At 42.2% G+C, this 20,564-nt stretch overlaps 2 protein-coding genes across 5 annotated transcripts in view; one reads left to right on the forward strand and one right to left on the reverse strand.

Annotated features, from left to right (window-relative positions):
• HNRNPAB (heterogeneous nuclear ribonucleoprotein A/B) overlaps nt 1-19,065 on the forward strand; it is a 62,088-nt gene extending 43,023 nt beyond the window's left edge. Inside the window, exon 9 of the mRNA XM_033926821.1 lies at nt 17,534-19,065. The gene's annotated coding sequence lies outside the window, so the exon portion shown is untranslated. The remainder of the gene's footprint in view (nt 1-17,533) is intronic.
• Nucleotides 4,628-20,564, reverse strand: part of PHYKPL (5-phosphohydroxy-L-lysine phospho-lyase) — a 52,791-nt gene continuing 36,854 nt past the window's right edge. For 3 of the 4 annotated variants that reach the window (XM_033926815.1, XM_033926816.1, XM_033926813.1), the window contains 3 exons: nt 18,168-18,257; nt 17,238-17,368; nt 10,600-11,059 (listed from right to left, as the gene is read on the reverse strand). In XM_033926815.1, the coding sequence (XP_033782706.1) occupies nt 10,959-11,059; nt 17,238-17,368; nt 18,168-18,257 (322 nt within the window). In that variant the 3' untranslated portion in view covers nt 10,600-10,958. Of the gene's footprint in view, nt 4,766-7,849; nt 7,928-10,599; nt 11,060-17,237; nt 17,369-18,167; nt 18,258-20,564 lie in introns of those variants that run through there. The other variant, XM_033926814.1, reaches the window with a different exon arrangement.

Here is a 20,564-nt window from a genome sequence, read left to right on the forward strand (position 1 = left end):
CCATGGGTCTGCTTATATTATTGGGCAGTCATATTTCTAAAGTTAGCAGAAGGCTGAGCCCTCATGTAAACTACTTTTAAAAATGCTTATCGGAGGACAAGCAGACAGTATATTTTCACATGTGGGTGACATCATTCACGGAGCCCCGGTATGGGCAAGTCAACAAGTACACTGTCACTTTAAAATCGTGAAGACTGCCTGCATTGTGCAAATGCTTTCCTGTCTGCCAACGGCTCGCAGGACCACCAGTCCTTTGTTTTCTGAAGAGCTGAGAGGATGTTTTCTCTTAGTGTGTTGGTGTACTCCCCCCACCCCCCTTTTAAAACCTCTTTTTTTCAATTTCTTTTATGTGTATATTTTACATATCTCTTTTTGTGCTGTTCCTAAAAAATAAAAAAAATTACCCTTTTTACTGAAAGTTTTACAGTAGTTTGGGCCTCAGGCAGAGTGTGTTCTCAAAATAACTTGACACCTGGTTGGCGGGTAGGAAACAGAGGGTAGGGGTGAAGGGCCACTACTCGGACTGGATGAGGGTCACGAGTGGTGTTCCACAGGGCTCAGGGCTCGGGCCGCTGTTATTTAATATATTCATAAATGATCTAGAAACAGGCATGAAGTGTGAGATAATAAAATTTGCGGACGATACAAAACTATTTAGTGGAGCTGGGACTAAAGAGGAATGCGAAGAATTGCAAAGGGACTTGAACAAACTGGGGGAATGGGCGGCGAGATGGCAGATGAAGTTCAACGTTGAGAAATGTAAAGTATTGCATGTGGGAAACAGAAACCCGAGGTACAACTATACGATGGGAGGGATAATATTGAATGAGAGTAACCAAGAAAGGGACTTGGGGGTAATGGTGGACATGACAATGAAGCCGACGGCACAGTGCGCAGCAGCCGCTAAGAAAGCAAATAGAATGCTAGGCATAATCAAGAAGGGTATTACAACAAGGACAAAAGAAGTTATCCTGCCATTGTATCGGGCGATGGTGCGCCCGCATCTGGAATACTGCGTCCAATATTGGTCTCCGTACCTTAAGAAGGATATGGCGTTACTCGAGAGGGTTCAGAGGAGAGCGACACGTTTGATAAAAGGAATGGAAAACCTCTCACGCTGAGAGATTGGAGAAACTGGGTCTCTTTTCCCTGGAGAAGAGGAGACTTAGAGGGGATATGATAGAGACTTATAAGATCATGAAGGGCATAGAGAGAGTAGAGAGGGACAGATTCTTCAAACTTTCGAAAAATAAGAGAACAAGAGGACACTTGGAAAAGTTGAAAGGGGGACAGAATCAAAATGAATGCTAGGAAGTTCTTCTTTACCCAACGAGTGGTGGACACCTGGAATGCGCTTCCAGTGGGCGTAATAGGGCAGGGTACAGTACAGGGGTTTAAGAAAGGATTGGACAATTTCCTGCTGGAAAAGGGGATAGAGGGGTATAAATAGAGGATTACTGCACAGGTCCTGGACCTGTTGGGCCGCCGCGTGAGCGGACTGCTGGGCATGATGGACCTCGGGTCTGACCCAGCAGAGGCATTGCTTATGTTCCCCCTCCCCACCTGCTATTCAGTCTTTTGATGTTTAGTCATTTTTTAAGCAGTGCACCCAGTATGTCAGTTATTTCAAGTACTGACCCACATACATTAATTTGTGTATCCAGTGCCTTGGTCCTGAACACCAATCCTACCTGCTCACAGAAAATCCCTCTGCAAGGGAACACGTCATTTTCAATACAAGGTTTTGGTCTGGCATTAGCACCCAGAGTTATCGTGAAATGCTTAGTAGTAGTTGCCCTTCTCTGCACCTAGTTTTCAAGTATACCCTTACCTGGACAATTGGTTGATCAAAGCTTCTACATCTCATCGGGCTCAACAGACCAAGAATGCCACAGATCACTTCTGGGTTTTTTTTAAAGTTAACTACAAGAAGTCTCATCTGGATCCCACTCAAACTTGGGAGTTCATTGCAGCCTTTTTGGACACGATCCAGACTGGTGCATTCCTACCAGAACATACTAATCACTCTTATTTGTTTTTGCCAAATACTCTTGAGTTCTTGGCCACATGGCCTCTCCAGTATATTTTGTTCATCTGTGTGTTGGGGATCATCAATAGGCACTGTTAAGCCACTGGTCTCCTGTCTCAACAGCTCAAAATAACCTTGCATCTACAGGGATCACTTCTGTGGTAGTTATCCCCAATCAATCTCTCCAGAGGCTTTCTGTTTTCATAGTTGGCTAGGAAGCCCATCTCAATGGCCTTCATTCCCAAGGAGCCTAGCATTTTCAGGAGAAAGCTCTCCACATCAACCTTCTACAGCTTTGAGTAATCCACAACCCTCATGCACATTCCAGGATCGTCTCCTCAATCAAATATTATTCATCCATACAATCAAGTAACCATGTACTTCATAAAGAAACAGGGTGTTACGGGGTCTTGCTAACTTTGCCAAGAAGTGATTCTTATATGGTCTTTGGTGATTCCTCAACTTTTCTACAAGCAGCCTGGCAGGGAAACAGGGAGACAACTTGAGCAGGCTCCTATGACCTCACGAGTGGTCAATCATTCCAAAACCCAGCATCATATTTTTGTGGCCTGGGGAACTGTGGAGATCTTTGCTCTTCCCCCCATGACCACAAACTTTCACTTTTCTGTTTGAGACTCTTAAGATCCTATTCATCCAAAGTCTGATGCCTTCATCCTAGACTGTCAGAATCAATACCTCTAATCGGGAAGACTCCTCAGGCTTTGTCAGGACCAAGCCACCCTGATTCTCATAGCACCTTGACGGCCCTGTCAAGTTTGCTTCCCTCTCCTGCAACTCAACAGCAGGAAACGCATCACCCTACCAGTTTTTTTCAACCTTTCTGACACAAGAATGAGGGTTCTCTTCTCAATCCCAATCTATGTTTGTTACCACTCACAATGTGGTATCTCTCTCCCAAACATTAGATGCCTCTACCTTTTCAGCATTGGTTTTAAATACATCAATGCTTCCAGAAGACAAATCCTCAAGTTAAGTGGGCTCGCTACTCAGTTTGTAATTGGCACTCGCTAAATCTGAAAACATGCCCTTTACCATCGGTGCTTGGCTATCTCCTGCAACTCTGGCCTTAGACATCTTCAGTGAGATGTCACCTCTGTGCTATTAATGCTCTTCATTCATCAACAGACAAAAAAAAAAAAATCATTGTCATCATCCTCTGGTATCTAGATTCATGAAAGGACTTAACAATATCAAGCCTCCTGTGTCATGGGATCTTAATTTAGTACTTTCTCATCTGATAAAGCCTTCGTTGGAACCACTATTAACCTCCATCTCTCAAGCATCTCACTTGAAAAGTGATATTTCTTATAGCAATAACATCTGCATGCAGATTTAGTGAACTTCAGGCACCAATATCAGATCCACCTTTATACAAACTTTCTACCAGAAGAGAGTTGTTCTTTGAAGTCATCCAAAGTTTCTCTTGAAGGTCCTCTCAGAATTTCATTTAAATCGGTCTATAGTTCTTCCTGTCTCTTTTCCAGAGCCTCATTCTCATCCTAGCACAGCTGCACTTCATACATTGGACAGTAAATGTGCTGTGGCTTATTGCCTGCATTGTACCAAGCCTCTCAGAACTTTTGCTCAACTGTGTCATTTGATGCTAACAAACATGGAGCTCCTGTCACCAAGAGAACCATCTCCACATGGCTCATGGATTGTTTCTCCTTTTGCTATGCTCAGGCTGAGTGATACTTCAGGTCATGTCACTGGCTCATAAAGTTCAAGCAATGGCCACTTCAGTAGCTCATCTACGTTACACTCCCATTGAGAACATTTGTAAAGCAGCCACTTGGTCTTCTATCCATACCTTTGCATCTCGCTACTGTTTGGAGAAACTTAAAAGACAAAATAGTCTGTTCGGCCAGACAGTTCTCCAAAATTTATTCTCCATTTAGAAGCCAACTTTCCTCCAAACCTATTGATTTTGCCAGCTTCATGGTTCTTCTCAATAACCCTCTTTTCAAGGCCATGATTTGGCAGCTAGAGAATCCCACGTGTGAGAATATATTCCCTGCTTGTCTTCAGTTAAAGCAAAATTACTGTAGCAGGTGTTATCTGAGGACAGCAGGTAGATATTCTCACAGCCTTTTTTTTTTTTTTTTTACTGAACTGGCAGCCCTGTGAGCCGACATCAGGCAGGAAGGCATTCATGCATGTGTGGTGTAAGTGATTTTCAAGCTTTTAAAGTGATAGTGTACTTACTGCCCATACCTAGTTCTGTGGATGTCACCCACATTTGAGAATATTTGCCTAATGTCTTCGGTTAACATCCGCTACAGGTAAATAACTTTGTTTTTTCTGTGGTAATTGCATTTTAATGGGAAAGAGGAAAATTTTATCAAAATATACATATTGAAATTGTGTAGGCACAGACAAAGGGACAGGCTTGTTGCGCCAATTCACTAAGCTTCTATCCCTGTCTTGTAGGTACACAATGGGGGATGAATTGGGGCTTGTTGAGCCACCAAGATGAAACTAGGAGTTTAGTGTGAACTGCTAAAGCTGTCACAAAAAATGAAAATACTAGGGTGCTGATCTTATGTCAGTGTAAAGAAAGCGTCAAACAAGTTCTAAGTGATATTAGTTTATTGGACTATTTCAATATCTCTGAAATGTTAATCTTCATCACTTGATGGCTCTTTAATAAACACATAGCAGTATACCTTTTATCATAGTTGTCTGATGTGCTGATAAGGACAGTTGGGACTCTTCCTGAAATGGTAAAATTGTAGAAATAGGTTACTATACATTAACCCATCACAATTTCTGATTATAAAAGGTAACCTTTCTGTTCTTAAATAGGAGCAGTTCCCACCTAGAACTCCCTATACTTAATATAGTCTGTTTATATGCACCAGAGTTTCCTGAGCTTGCCTTCATTCTTTCATTACTCAAAAGCTGGGCTTAAGCAAAATGTATGCCAGTGACACTGTTTTCTGAAAAGATAGAAATAAGTTTTTTTGTGAACAGTTTGAGATGACCTTTCTAGTAAAAGCCCCAATGCAGATCTGGCCTTCAGTAACTGGAAAATTATTGAAAGACCATTTAGGAGACCAGAAACTAAAGAAAATTCTTGTAGTTTGGCCTCTTATTCTTGGTTGTAGGGAAGCTACTTCCAAGTTTCTCTCTTTCCTGTCCAGCATCTGTGCTGACTTCTCTGCACCCCCTCCTCTCCTCAACACTTAATATTCACAGAGCCCCTTGTAGGCTAAGCTTTTTCCAGCCCTATTAGCCGCTCTGTAAATTTGACTTCCTTTTTGAACACATAGCTACTTCTATGCAAGATGCTACTAAGTATTTGGGTAGGGATAGTTTTGGTTTGCCAGCTTCTCATTCTACCTTTAGAAGTGCCCTATAGAAGTGATATGGATAGTTTGCATAGTTAATGTAAAGTTAATCTGTAATGTTAAGTGATGGCTACATGTCACAACACACTCATACTTGCAAAAATATAATTAATTGACTGCTGTCAGTGGAAGAAGCATTTTCCACAAACAAAAAAGCCAGCGCTTAATGAAGAGGACTTTAGGATGGAGTGATTTGATATTTTATATCAGTTTGGTTATTTCTTTTCATCCAAGTAAATCTGGTTTATGCATTTTCTTTGTAATCCACCTTAAAATTCAAGGTTCAGAAAGAAAAAAAAAATGTTATTTTGTTATTCATAAGTGACTAGTGCTTTCAGATTGTACTTGGTTATGAGTGCTAAAGTGGTATAAGCACACTGATATTAGATTAAAATTAAATTTGGCTTTGAAACCCAAGCTTAGTTTGGTTATTCTTTCCTTTAAACAGTCACGGTAAATGTTTCACTTAGCACCAGTAAGAATGTCTTACTGTGATTCATGTTCTGCTTCTGTTAATGAAATTATGCCTGTAAAACCACAAATTAAGGGTAAGTTGTGAAAAGGAAGTAAAAGCCATAGCCAGAGTTAAACCTCCTAGCATTGGTATATAGTAAATTAATACTTTTAAGCTATATAGTACCATCTATAATGAACTATAAACTGAGGTAACTTCTTCCCCCCCTCCTCAAAAAAAAAAAAGAGGAAGAAAGGTTGACTTGAATATAAACTGGGGCTGGTGGTTTAATATTCAAGTGCACTGCCTTGTTCTGCCCCCTGTTTCCCCTCCTTGCTGCTCTGCTAGGCTCTGCATCCAGTTCTCTCACCTGCCAGTCTCTGCACCCAGCCGCCCTCCCTCCCTCTCAGAGGGAAGGCTTCTGCGTCGGCCACGTGCAGTGTGCAAGAGCCACCACTGCCACCTGTGTCCCTGCAAACAAGTGTGGCTGAAGGCAGCAAGAAGGACTGTTGAGGTGACTGGGCTGACCTGGAAGGCTTCCCTCTGACATTGGAGGGAAGCCTTCCACATCGCCTTCGGCAGTGCAGCTGGAGGGCATGGGATCCTCGGCAGCAATGGTGATTGAGGAGGAAGGGGGCAGGAGACCCACATAGTGCTGCATACCTCCCACAAGCAGCTCAAGGCTATGTGTATCATGTGTTGAGAAACACTGACCCAGGGTAAGTGGGGGAGGTAGGAAGGAGATAAAAAATAATTAGAATCTGGCTAGGACCGGAGGCAGGAGGGAGCCCTCCTGTTCACTGGACCACCAGGTCTCATGGCAAGCCTGGCAGAGGCCTGCAAACAGGGGAGGGGGGGTTGATCAGAGCTGACCCAAATCCTCTCCCCCTCAATTTTTGTACCATTTTTTGGCCCAAAAATCTATATTTGAGTATATACAGTATTAGGTTAATGATATTTTAAAACAGTACTACACAGTTCACTCAGTATTATTTATATGTAGTCTTCACATGGAGTGTCTGGTTTGGTGTTCATGAGTTTTAACTTCTACAATTTAGTTGTTTTAATGTCTCAACCTGCACTGATTGACCTCCTGCAGTAGCACATGGGCTACTCGTTGCGGCTAAGGAGCACCTCCAAGCAAACTAGTGGGCATTGGACACAAAGCTAGAAGGCAGCAGTGCTGTCATTGAGCAGGCTCTTACTAAACAAATGGCCCTCTTTAGTAGCGGTCAAACCACCCTGTTAACAGTGGCAAGAAGGGGCTTGAAATCTAAGATAAACTTACTGAATCTTTCTATACAGCTATTGCACTATTACACAATGCAGAATTCCCCCTGCACGCTTGCCCTCTATCAAAACAAGAGCAGCCCAGCTGCCTTGGTTCCTGCTGTGTGGCTCAATGGAACAGTTGGACCCAAGTTAGAAGACTGAGGTTTTGGGTTTTTAAAAAAATCTAACATTTGTGCTTGCTTAGCCAGTTTGCAGACAAGAACTTATTGCCAAGTGCTGGCTCTGCTCAAACTCTACTCCAGACTGGTTCATAAAGATAACAAGTAATGCTATAGAACAGGGATCTCAAAGTCCCTCCTTGAGGGCTGCAATCCAGTCGGGTTTTCAGGATTTCCCAATGAATATGCATTGAAAGCAGTGCATGCACTGAAAGCAGATCTCATGCATATTCATTGGGGAAATCCTGAAAACCCAACAGGATTACGGCCCTCGAGGAGGGACTTTGAGACCCCTGCTGTAGAACAGTGGCAGCCAGTGAGCTGGGGAGTCTCTCCTGTCTGATAAAATCCTTTTGACTATTAACCCCTCTGCTCTTCTATATGATAAAATTGATACATTCCAAGCAAATTCACTTTATAGCCCATTTTGAGTTATCTCTCTGCCATTATGAACAATAAATAATTCTATATTTCTTTGAAAATATTTGTAGGCCCCCTATTAATGATAGAAAAAACAGCATATAAAAGAAGCAACCCTACTTACCGCTGCTTGAGACATGTGATCACTGATGTTAGGAGCCTCCTGTTGTTTTAGTATCATTCCCAGTTTCTTTTTCAATAGCTGGTATATAAACAACGGTTCAGTTACATATTATAGTAAAAGGCACACTTAAGTAATCTAGCACAGCAAATTGGCAATAGGTTACCCACAGTGGAACAGTTAGTAGATCTAACTGAATCTCAGCACCTACATTAAATATAGCTTTATGTACTGTAAGAGTACAATTTGAATGGGCAGTTTGTAATTATAGTGTTCACATGCAAAGGTAAACTGGTAATAGTTCTGAAACAAGGGCTAAAATGGGCAAGAACTGAAAGAATGACTTTGTGAGAACACAAGTCTTACAGGCTGTGTATTACACTTCTCCCTCCGGATTCACAGGGGATAGGGGCAGAGCTGGACTGCGAATGGTGAAATACTGCAAATATCTTCTGGTCCGGCTCTGACCCACCCCCGCCTTACCTGGTGGTCTAGCGGGCTTTCGGGGCAGGAGCGATCTTCCTACGCTCCTGGAATGGCTGCCGAGTTCATGTCTCTCGAGACTACGACAGGACCTCCCCACAGCCATTTCCTATTGGCGATCTACGTGGGGCAGGAGCGTAGGAAGATAGCTCCTGCCCCGAAAGCCTGCTAGACCAACAGGTAAAGGCCGGGATGCCAGGGGGAAGGCTAAACTATAGGGTGTTTTCTTTTTTTCCCCCTCCCCAAAAATCGCGAATATGTGAAATCACGATTGTTGAAACCGTGAATGGGGAAGTGTAATCAAGGCCATTATAGCTTACAGCTCCCTTATTTCTATGACAGTTGGGGACTGTTTGTTGCATCGTACTGCAACATATACAAGATGAGCACACCTGCTAAAACAAAAGCTGGCTACTGTAAAAGTGAACTTGAATGAAGTTCTGGTAACTTTCTAGCTTTAAATTAAGCTACAAATGCAACTAATTTTAGTTAGATACATGATAGATTTATGACCACCAATTTGGCCCCTTTCCTCTGCTTATTATGTTAGATCTACATATAAAAGTTTGTTTAAACCAATTTTGCTCTTCTTTAGCATCCCTCCAGACTGGCACTGAAATGGATGGTTTACGCTCCTCTGCCAGCAGGTAAAGATCGAGACATTAACTTTTGGCTGTGCAGTCCCTCTTATACTGGCTTTTCTCAGTCTCCAGCAGTTGGATTTTTGAGATCTGTTAGGAGATCTGATGTTTTGGATAGAGATTTTTTTTCTAAGGCGCCGGTGGCTCCAGTCTTCCAATCTGGTTCACGGAGTGAGTCTCGATTAGCTCCAGTGTCTCGATTAGCTCCAGTGGACAGTGCTTCTCATGGACGCCAGTCTCCTCATTTGGGGGAACTTAACCAGTCTGTTAACTAGTCCATGGTCCTGGGTTTGGGTAGTTGGGAGGGCTCATTGGAGCAGAGGCAGTTGCGTAAGTTGGAGGGCTGTAGGGTCCTTCGCTCTTATGTTCAATGGATCCAAGTCAGACCATATTTTTGTCCTTTTAGCAGAGACAGTGCTTACAAGGCTATTGCTTCAGCAGGCCTCCAAAAGAAGCCTGTTCTGGAATTTCTCAGCTCATGCCATGCGGGGTCAAGCAGCTTCTTGGGCTGAATCTGCTCTTGTACCTACGGTCGATGTCTAGAAAGCTGTGGTTTGGTCTTCTCTCCATTCCTTTGTTCAACACTACCATGTGGACATTCAGGCATGTCAGGCCGTGGTGTTTGGTGAGCGTGTAATGGTGGCTCTTCAGGGGTCTCGCCCATGATGGGAACTGCTTTGGTATGTCCCATCCGTTTCTCCTAACTTTCTTTCTTTTAGTCCCTCCAGACCAGCACCGACCCCCACCTGGTCATTTTGTTTGGTATTTTCGCAGAGTATGGGGTTTTTTTCTAGGGAGTTAAAAGAGTAGTTCGGCTGGTTTAGCTGGCGAACTGTGGGGTGTTCTGAAAATTCTTATTTTAATCAATATCCAACAGTGTCCCCAGGTCTGATTTGGGACTGTTCCTTGGTCTTATCCATGTGCAGGTGGAGTTGTATCTAGGCTCCTTGGCTATTTGTTAAGACTGATTGTAAGAGGGACTGCACAGCCCACTTGTACTGTAGCCAAAAATTAGTGTGTCAGTCTCCACCTGCTCGCAGAGGAACTGAAAGAAAATTAGCAGGTAAGGATCTAATTTTTCCTTCTTGGTTATTAGCTTCCTCATTTATTTTTACAAATTCCATACCTAATCTAGGCCTTGGCCTCCTAACCATATTTATTGCCCAGCTGCTCTGTACAAGGAAACAAATGCCACAACCAGAGATTAACTTGTAGACCAGGGGTGTCAGAGTCCCTCCTTGAGGGCTGGAATTCAGTCGGGTTTTCAGGATTTCCCCAATGAATGCATTGAAAGCAGTGCATGCAAATAAATCTCCTGAAAACTCAACTGGATTGCGGCCCTTGAGGAGGGACTTTGATACCCCTGTTGTAGACAAAAAGGAAGTGGATCTGGGAGGGGGGAATTCCTGTGTTCTGATATCCTGAAAACCTGACTGGTCTGTGATCCTTCTTAGTTGGAGGTTTCCCAGCCCCTGCCCTTAAGTAGAGAATGACATGGGGCCAAAATTTTCCCTGTGAATTTTGTTGCTGGCCAGGTCTGTGCCCCATTCCTGTAAGCTCTGCCTTAACCACACAAGCCTTGGACACTTTGATTTTAAAGTGTTTGAGGCTTACATGATTGGGACAGGGACAGGAAAAGAACTTCACAGACTGGGCAAATGAGTTCCTCTGGGGATGGAAAAATTTGTCCCTGTATCATGCTGTAGTTCAACTCTTACCATAAATAAGGTGTGACCCTAAATTATTTTTGGTGAGAGTTGTATATTGAGGTGTGATTTAAGTCATGTAGCTAAATTTGGAACATTCTCTAGTTCGATGCACTTACCAAATTAATAAGAGGGCCATCTGCAGGAATTACAATCTTACAGTAAAATCAAAACAAAAAAACAGCTCTGCTCATTTCTTAGAGGGAAAGGGAAATAAACAAATAGATTTTAAACCCTTTTACAAAATCATCATTGTGAAAGAGAGATCTTGCAAACAGGTCTTTAGCCTTTTATGGAAACTGGCAGGAGGGGATGGTTTGTTGCGCCTGTTTTAGCTTCATGTTCCTTCAACTCTCCATGTGTATAAGAATATAAAATTGCACCTAGAATGGCAAAGGTGGATTATAAAATCAAAATCTGTATTAGGGAATTAATGATTCTGAGAACCTATTTCTAGGCAATGCATGTAAACTTCTACTGTATAATTACTGAGTATATCCCAAAAATGGCTGGGTATGACTTAAGCACTGGGTGAAGATCTTCAAGCCTACAGCAAAGATACACTTTTGGCTCAACTGAAAAGGCAAAACAATATAGCTGAGGTGCCAGTGATCTAAGACATCCCTTGTCAGCAATATCAACACTAACCCTATTTAAGAGTTAGTATTTTTTACTTTAAACTGCATTTGTACATATTAAGTATATAAGGTGCGAGCTAGCTAAAGCAGGAATGCTCACTCCAAAATATTTTAAAAAGTGGTCACAGGCAGGAGCCGTCCTGCTGGCCAACTAAACCAGGTTAGGGGGGGTCCGCATGGAGGTGGGTGGTCCTGATCTTGGAGGGGTGTCAGCAGGAGGGACTGGGCATCCCTCCAGCTGGTGAACTTTCAGGGGGGGGGGGGTTAGCAGGAGAGACAGCATAGATCCTGGCAAACATTGTGTGTGTGTGTGTGGAGGGGGGGGGTCATGGCGTGTGCCAGTCAGGAGGGACTGGGCATTGTCCTGTCACGATTGTTGCCGGGGGGGGTGGGGGGTGATGATGGTTGGCTCCACGATTCTCTAACCAGCGCCTATGACAGATGCTGGTTAGAGAATCCTGGTTTTAGGCGAAGGACTGGTCCCTCCCACGCTTAAAAGGTCTTGTTTGGGACTTGGGTGATTTATTTATTGAGAATAGGGCTTAAAGGTAGATGTAGTGGTGGTCTGGGTGATTAAACTCCTGAATGTACAGGTAGGCCATTCTCAAACACCCCCCCCCCCCCCCCCCCAAACATTTTGGATTTTTTTTTTTTTGAGAATGGACATTTCCCTGCTGCCTACTTTGGGCGCTTAGGGCCTTAGGCCAAAAGGGAACTTAGACTTTTTTATTATACCCATCTAAGGATTTAACATTCCTTAGTAAAGAGGTACCAAAACCCTCCCCTCCCAGCTTTAAAGGCACAGGATCTGGACAATGTTTAAAAGAGAGATTGCAATCTGGTCCTTGATGTACACCTAGATGGTTGATACTTTATTTTCTGCATATTAGCAAAGGGCTGGAGCAGATTACAAAAGTATAGGTGGGGAGAGATTCCATCCCCAAAGAGACAAAAACAAATCAAATCTTAATAGTTTCCTAAGTCTAAGCTAAAATAATTCAAGTTGTTAAGGTACTGACATTTTTTGTGTAATCTTTTTGGGTCCCAGGTTCAGGCCTCAGGCAGTGGGAAGTAAAGTAATGAGACAGCAGCTCCAGATTAGAACATATATTAGTTGCAAAGCAGCTTCAGTGTGTGTGTATCCATGTCCTGCCTGACTGAATGAGGTTGGGGGTCAGGTGGGCTCCAGTACCTTGTATTAACGTAGAACAAAATCTTTTCCAGAGAAAGGAAAATGGTAAAACCAGAGGACATAATTTGAGGTTGAGGGGTGGTAGATTCATGGGCAATGTTAGGAAATTCTACTTTACGGAGAGGGTAGTGGATGCCTGGAATGCGCTCCCGAGAGAGGTGGTGGAGAGTAAAACTGTGACTGAGTTCAAAGAAGCGTGGGATGAACACAGAAGATTTAGAATCAGAAAATAAATGTTAAATATTGAACTAGGCCAGTTACTGGGCAGACTTGCACGGTCTGTGTCTGTGTATGGCCGTTTGGTGGAGGATGGGCAGGGGAGGGCTTCAATGGCTGGGAGGGTGTAGATGGGCTGGAGTAAGTCTTAAACAGAGATTTCAGCAGTTGGAACCCAAGCATAGTACCGGGTAAACCTTTGGATTCTTGCCCAGAAATAGCTAAGAAGAAATTAAAAAAAAAAAAAAATTTAAATTGAATCAGGTTGGGCAGACTGGATAGACCATTCAGGTCTTTATCTGCCGTCATCTACTATGTTACTATGTTTGCCCCTCTTCTTTCTCTTCCTCCTTCAGCCTTTCACTTCTCACTATTCGCCCAGGACATTCATTCATACTGTCCAGCTGCTTTTTCACTTACACACACGGTAGGAGCCATTCTGTGTCTGAATTCCTTTGTTTTATATATATATATATATATGCACAGTATAAATGAATGTCCTGTGTGAATAGTAGTTGTAGAGATGTGAAAGGCTGAATAAAAGGGACAAACAAGGTATTGCAGCCTGTCTTAAAGAGTTCAGGGTCACAATTTGGTATTTGTTTGAAACAATGGCCCTTAAGTGACAAGGGGGTGCGATTCTGGTGCAGACCTGGTAGGAGCCATTCTGTGTCTGAATTCCTTTGTTATACTCGAGCACCTGTCACTATCATATATTTTGAAAGTCCAGGGCTTTGCAGGATACTCCTAAACATTGGGTTTAAGAAATGTGGCTTTACTTAATAGACATTGCGCAGTGTTGTGGGGAGTGTGGGGGGTTGTAACCCCCCACATTTTACTGAAAACTTCACTTTTTCCCTGTTTTTAGGGAAAAAGTTCAGTTTACAGTAAAATGTGGAGGGTTACAACCCCCCATAACGCCGGCGCGATGTCTATTAAGTAAACTGGGGGGGTTCCCCAACAAAACCCCCCCGTCGGAGCCCCTAAAAACTGTAATTTAGAGCGGCGCACGCTGCGCTCAATTGTCGGCGCGCGCTTTTGTCTATGAACCGTGCTTAATAGTGGGGCGGGGGGAGGCTGAGGTTATAGTTAAGCCAGCTCAGTTTAAATATGGCACATGGGCTGCTGGGGCCTAAAGTACAGGAAAGCTATGTCCTACAGCTTGAGTGGAAGTGAAGCCCTCAAGTTACCAGTTGTCCCAGTGCTTAAGCTGCTCTGTGAAGCCTAGCCATTCCCAGTCAGAACGTTATTGCATTTAACAAGAGTGAACGTAACATGAAAGAATAGAGGTTGGACCTATGACATCAGTGCGCATAAGCAGATTGTGTGCTTATCCAAATTGCAAATATCCGGAGTTTATGTCCATTGACTTTAATGTAAAAAAAAACAACAAAAAACGGGGCCGTGGTGGTAGGCTGCGGATAACCGAATCGTGCGCTTAACCGACGTACACGTAGGTGGAGTCGCCTGCACATAAGTTCCTTCCTCAAATATTCATTATGGGTACCTTCAAGGACTTCATAGATAGAAGTCCTCCTCTGTTGAGCTAGTTGTTGGACAGTGCTACACTTTGCCTTATGAAAGGCTTCAGGATTGCTTTGATTGAGGCCTTGATTAGGTGATCCCAGGTATGTTAAGAGTAGCATCAATTACAGTCCTCTAGGGGGTCAAGATAAAGCCCTGGGTAGAGAGCTTTTTGAAAATTTTCAAAGCCTTTTACATTTTGACATTTAAGAAATACAATTCAAAATGTATTTTAGTAAGAATTTGTTTCACTATTTACCCAACATTCGACACAGAATGTAAAAGGACAATTATAGAAAAGTATAATAAATAAGAAACCAAAGTTTTGACTACACAAGCCTTTATCATAGCAAATCTAAATTAGCTCCATTCCCAAAAGCTACTTTAACAAACGCTATAGCTGAATTCATACATTTACAACGGAAGAATCGAGCTATTTCTGTTGTATGAAGTAAACTTGAATCAGTTATATGTGGTTAAACACTGAGCTATCAAAAACTCCAGGATGTTTTTCAAAGGACAGAAGGCTTAAAAGAAAATTTCACTTTGTTAGTATGCCAAGGGATATCCAGTCATAGCCACCACAGTCAAGTAGAAATGGACTCTGGCACCACCAAAAACACTGCCTCAGCTAGGCTGTTCCTTATTTCATGGGCAATAAAGCTGTTTAGGAAAATTTCTATGAAGCTTAAAATTACTTTAAAAGCAGCTACAAATTCATGAAACATAATTTCCACTTATCTAAAGAATTGTTTCATGGGAAGAGAATCTGGGCATATTAACCCTGTTTCCCTGAAAATAAGCCCTAGCATGATTTTTAAAGATGCTCCTAATATAAGCCATACCCCAAAAATAAGCCCTAGTTAAGATCAACGCCCCACCCGACACTCCCAGACTCCATCACTGACACTAGTACTGCTTGATGTGCTGAAAAAATCAGACTCGTCAATTCATCAATCCGCAGCCTGGTGAGACCTGACATACCCAGCTCTGAGTCCTCCCAAAATAGCTGCCGTAGCTGCTGTTTCTGGAGGCCTCCTGGCGAAGGTATGTTAGTCTCATGGTGGGAGGGTCAGTGGGGTTCTGCACAAGGGGATGGGAGGGAGGGATAGAAAGATGCTTCACAAGGGGAAGGGTTGACGGGAGAAAAGATACTGCACATGGAGGGGGGGGGGGGATAAAGGAAAGAGGAAGGAATGGGGTGGAGGAGAGGAAGGGAGAGATGATTGTTGTAGATGAAAAAAAATAAGAAATCCCCTGAAAATAAGCACAAATACGTTTTTTGGACCCAAAATTAATATAAGATACTGTCTTATTTTGGGGGAAATAGGGTAGATGTCACTAAAACAACACAGAAAAGAAGAAAACAATTTCTTTCAATGAGACAAAAGACCCAGGCCCTGAGGACTATTTTCTTATTGGTGTATCCTTGCAAGTGTATCGTTAAGTATGCTGATGTCAAATATATATTTTTCCTCCCGGAGCAACTTAAGACATTTCTGGAGCTAAAGAGAATCACCCTAACATAACTCAATGAAAAGAAATTTGGGACATATTAGTGCTGTAGCCTTTCTTTAAAAAGTTATTCCTAAGATCTTCTCATTAATGTTTTGCCTGATCCCCCCTATTATTAAGAGTGGTCTAAGGAAAGGATAAAGTTATTTTGTTTTGATTAATGTGATGTTAACATTTCTATTTACTGTATTACCTAAATGAGGAGTTTTATTTTCTTGTAATTTTGTTGAAATTGATAAATAATAATTAAAAAATAAAAAACCAGCTACAAAAATCTCTGGCTGACTGGTAAACAATTACGCTTAGTGCAGGTTTCTGAGTCTCGCTGCGTCTTGTCAGGTAGAACCAACGTTTCAGCCATCAAGGTATGGCTTTCTTCAGGTTTTGCTTTGAGGGCTGCAGTTAGTGTTTATATAGTAGGTCTTCAAACCCAATTGGTTGGGGGCTTGAAGTGAATGAGGCAGGAAAATCCGTTGGTCACCTATTTGAATTTTGGTGGGAAAGTCAGTTGGTCCCCAGCTTCACAGGGAGACCATCTTTAAACTCATCAGAGATGACATTTCAGTTCTAGGGGGGAAAAAGAGACCAACTGATTTTCTCACCAAAATTCAGATTCAAATTGGCTCCAATCTCAAAATGGCTGCCATGAGGCTGCTGCAGGAAGTCACAGCAGCCGTTTTAACTGGAGCTGACGGGCAGGAGCAACTGGGGATTGCTTCTGCCCAGTGAGACTATTAGGTTTGGAAAGATAGGCCCAGGTTGGGGTAGGGGCTGTTTTTGTTTGAGAGAAGGGGGGAGTCAGTGGGGCCCACTTTTGTTTGGCTGCCTTCTAGTTTATCTTAAATGACAAGGCTCTTTCTATTGCAAAAGGGTCATCCAAGTATTGAGTGAAAGTGCTGTGAAAATTGTTGCAAATAAGACTTTTTGACACCCCCCCCCCCCTTTAAAGTTGAAAGGAAAGTGCTGTGAACATGAATGAAGCAAACTCCTACATTTAATATATTCTGAATTTATTATTTTTTAGATAGACCATGAAAAGCATAGCATGAAGACTGTGGAGGAGTGTGTGGCGCAGTGGTTGAAGCTACAGCCTCAGCACCCTGGGGTTGTGGGTTCAAACCCCACGCTGCTCCTTGTGATCCTGGGCAAGTCACTTAATCCTCCATAGCCCCAGGTACGTTAGCTAGATTGTGAGCCCACCGGGATAGAGAGGGAAAATGCTTGAGTACCTGATTGTAAAACCGCTTAGATAACCTTGATAGGCAGTATATAAAAAAAATCCTAATAAAAAAAAATAATAATAATATTTCAAGACAATGTCGTGAATAAAAGCTCTTGGTCCCAGAGATCGCAGTTGGGTCAAAAAAAAAAAAAAATCAATTTTTTACTTTCATAGTTGGAAAGTCAAGTTATCTTGGTGGCAGTTCTTGGAATCTTATTTTAACATACAGGACAAGACATGCATTCTCTTCTTACCTGTTAGGATTTTGTCTATTGCATCTACTACAAGCTTTGCATCCTCTTTACTGAAGCACATTGGTGGCTTAAACTTTATGACATTCGCATGGGGACCATCAGTGCTCAGCACGATCCGTTCTTCCTTTAGCCTGGGAAGAGAAGAAACAAACCTTTCAAGAGTCAGCAGTTCTTAGAATGCAAAAAAAAAAAAAAATCTTGCTCTTTAAAGGGTATTTTTATTTTTTTAAGTATTGTTATTTTTAAAAAATATAAATTAGTGTTTCTTACTGCTCTTGATTTTCTTTCTTTCCCAGATATGAGTCACTGGAAGCAGCCGGGTTTTCTCTGCAGTTTACTAATCGGAGACATGGGCTACAGGAGCTTCAGTTACATCAGTTAAGTAATGAATTACTTACTTTCCTGCATAAGGAAGAGCATTTATTTTTTTAACCTATGATCCAGAATTGTGCTAATATGGAACCATGTACCCATCTTTATGTTGATGAAGTATGCTCCTTTTGCATGTCAAAACTACAGATTGTGGAAAGGAGTCTGCTCCCAGATCAAGTTTTTTTTCTAATACTATCATCGGTTGTCCTGTGTAGGTCCATTTTTATTTCCCTCTCAGGAAGGGCACATGCAGACTTTTCCCATTTTGTGTCTGTGGGGAAAGCGGTTTTAATTTGTTGGCCCATAGACTGTTTTTTGGTTTGTTTTTTTGCTTTTACCACTGTTAAGGTTGTACAGTTGTTTATACACTTAAACTGGTTATAATGTATTACATTCTGTTATGAGAGAGTCTTCATTTTGAACCTGGAGACTTCAAAGCTTGTCTGTTGTGCTATGGAAGACCTGCGACTTATTTTTTTTTTTTTTTTTAAATCTGCATTAAAAGAACGAGACAGCAGCCACATCCAAGGGAACATGAATAAAATTTTTTAAAAATACCTTCTGATGATAAAGTCGGCTTCTGCAGTAGCTGGTGTCCTTTTCTCTTGATCTTTTACCAAGTCCACGCCGATAAACAATCCAACGCCCCTGGAAAAGAACCATATAATTGATGTAGCGTTGTGTGATTGACCTAGTCATGTAATTAAAAGGTTTTGTAGTAGTTTTGCTATTTCCATATGTGTTAGAATTTTTCAGCATTTTCTGTTGCTTGGGGGGGCACGAGTGGAGAGTGGGAGTTGAAGCATTAGTCAGCACACTACACTTATATGAACTGCAAGGTAATGGCGGAATAAAAATCATTAATGTAACATAATGTGTTAACTGGCTAATGTAGGTAAATTATGTAAACCGTTTAATTTTAAACGGTATAGAAATTTTTAAAAATAAATAACACGCAACCACTTACCGCTTCCTAAATAAGAGGAGCTATGTCATTTTGCATTAACCTGGAAACAATATTACGCATTATTCTGAATGTTAACCCACGACATGCAATAAAAATATAGTGGGAATGCTTCTTGATGCAACAGTGAATTTTAGCACACAGCAAGTCCAAAACTAGTTTTATAGCGATTTAGCCCCAAAAAACCCAATGCATTTTAGTAGAAAAGACCCTAAAGCAGGTGATAGAGGGGAGGGGAAAAAAAAAATCGCATTTTATTACAATACAGTAGTTTTAATTTGTGTCCAAAGAGTCTTATGATTTCTGATATGTTTGTTTGGTTGGGGTTTTAAATTTTTTTAAACATTATTATTATTTTATGCTGCTTTTGTGTTTTATTGAAAGCTGCCTACAATTTTGGAGGGTGCAGGTGATAAAAAATGTGTAGGTCCATTTCTTGGGAATGCACATGATAAACATAATACTTTACAGTAAAAGTTAACCAACAACTTCTTCGAGGTGTTTTCTCATTTCAACATGGCCACTGGTGCTCTGTCAGAGCTGAGAAGTATAGCATACTGTTAAGCACTTGAAATCAAATCCCTACCGCGGCTGCTAGACTGACCACAGCAAGGAGATTCCCTTGCTGCGATCAGCTCAGCGGCAACCTGACCGGTACAGAATCTGGCCCTTAGACCTGGTTTTATATCATCTAAGCCACAATGTATTAAGTTCCGTCCAGGCAGCCTCGTAACACTTTAGATTATCCCTGAAGTATGACTAATTCTAGGTTGGCCCATGTCCCGCCCAAATCCCACCCTCACCACTCCTTCAGAAATGCACATTTCAGCTCTGGGCGCAGAGCGGCTTTCAAAAGCCTTAAAAGTCTCTGGATACGTCTAAAACCCCGTTTTGATTATCGGCACTTGGACAACCTATCTTTTAGGTCATCCAGGTGCCGACTTTAGGTGTATTTTTGTTTTATGAGCCCCACAACTTTTAGCATAGGGAAAACAACACACAAAAGCATTGTCAATTGTAGATCATTACTGCCATCATGTGATGCATGGGGAGGGGCCTAAGATCCTGATTGACTCAGACGCCAGAGGCTCAGGGAGGTGAAGGCCTGCCATTTTGGACAAGCGGGCCTCGGAGGAAGCATCCCTTCTGCATCCAAGTTCCTTGACAAGTACAGGGGGGGATTCCTGGTGCTTCGTTTGTCGGGGGTCTTTGGAAAGGACCGTCATCGGCAAGGATTGGGGGGGGGGTCATATTTTTTTTATGGGACAAATATTTTGCATGTGTAACATGCAAAAATGAAAATTAAAAAAAACCAGGCATGTCTGTTGGTAACGCACAGACCTGTTTTTTTGAGATTGCTAAAACCCTTGCTTTATTTTTGTGCATAGCCAAGCGATGTTAATGCATCAATTGCTTGGCTAGTTTGCATGGGGTTTTAGCTACTTTGCATGGCCGGATCGTAAAATAGGAGATTGAGGGGGAGGGGGGGGAAATCACACGGTGAGCATTGGGTTAGCAAATGTGATCGTTGCTAAAGCTGTCAAAACAGGTTTAGTGATGATCGCTGGCTTTAGTTCAGGGGTCTCAAAGTCCCTCCTCGAGGGCCGCAATCCAGTCGGGTTTTCAGGATTTCCCCAATGAATATGCATGAGATCTATGTGCATGCACTGCTTTCAATGCATATTCATTGGGGAAATCCTGAAAACCCGACTGGATTGCGGCCCTCAAGGAAGGACTTTGAGATCGCTGCTTTAGTTCATCTGGGCCTTAATCAGCTCCCTCCTATTAGTTGGCCCAAATATTTCTCCGTCCCATCCCCTCCCCCTGATGGCTCAACACTGAAAACCCCTATCCTAGGGTTTTTGCTTTAAGAATTTTTTTTTTTTTTTTGCAAAGCTGCAGCACTAACACTTGCAGAATAATTCTGCTCAGTCTCTTGGGAAACAGGAAGTGCCTAAAAATCAGTGGTAGGGTGAGCTACTTCAACAGTG

This window comes from Geotrypetes seraphini, chromosome 18, assembly GCF_902459505.1.
Source record: "Geotrypetes seraphini chromosome 18, aGeoSer1.1, whole genome shotgun sequence".
Taxonomy (NCBI): Eukaryota; Metazoa; Chordata; class Amphibia; order Gymnophiona; family Dermophiidae; genus Geotrypetes; species Geotrypetes seraphini.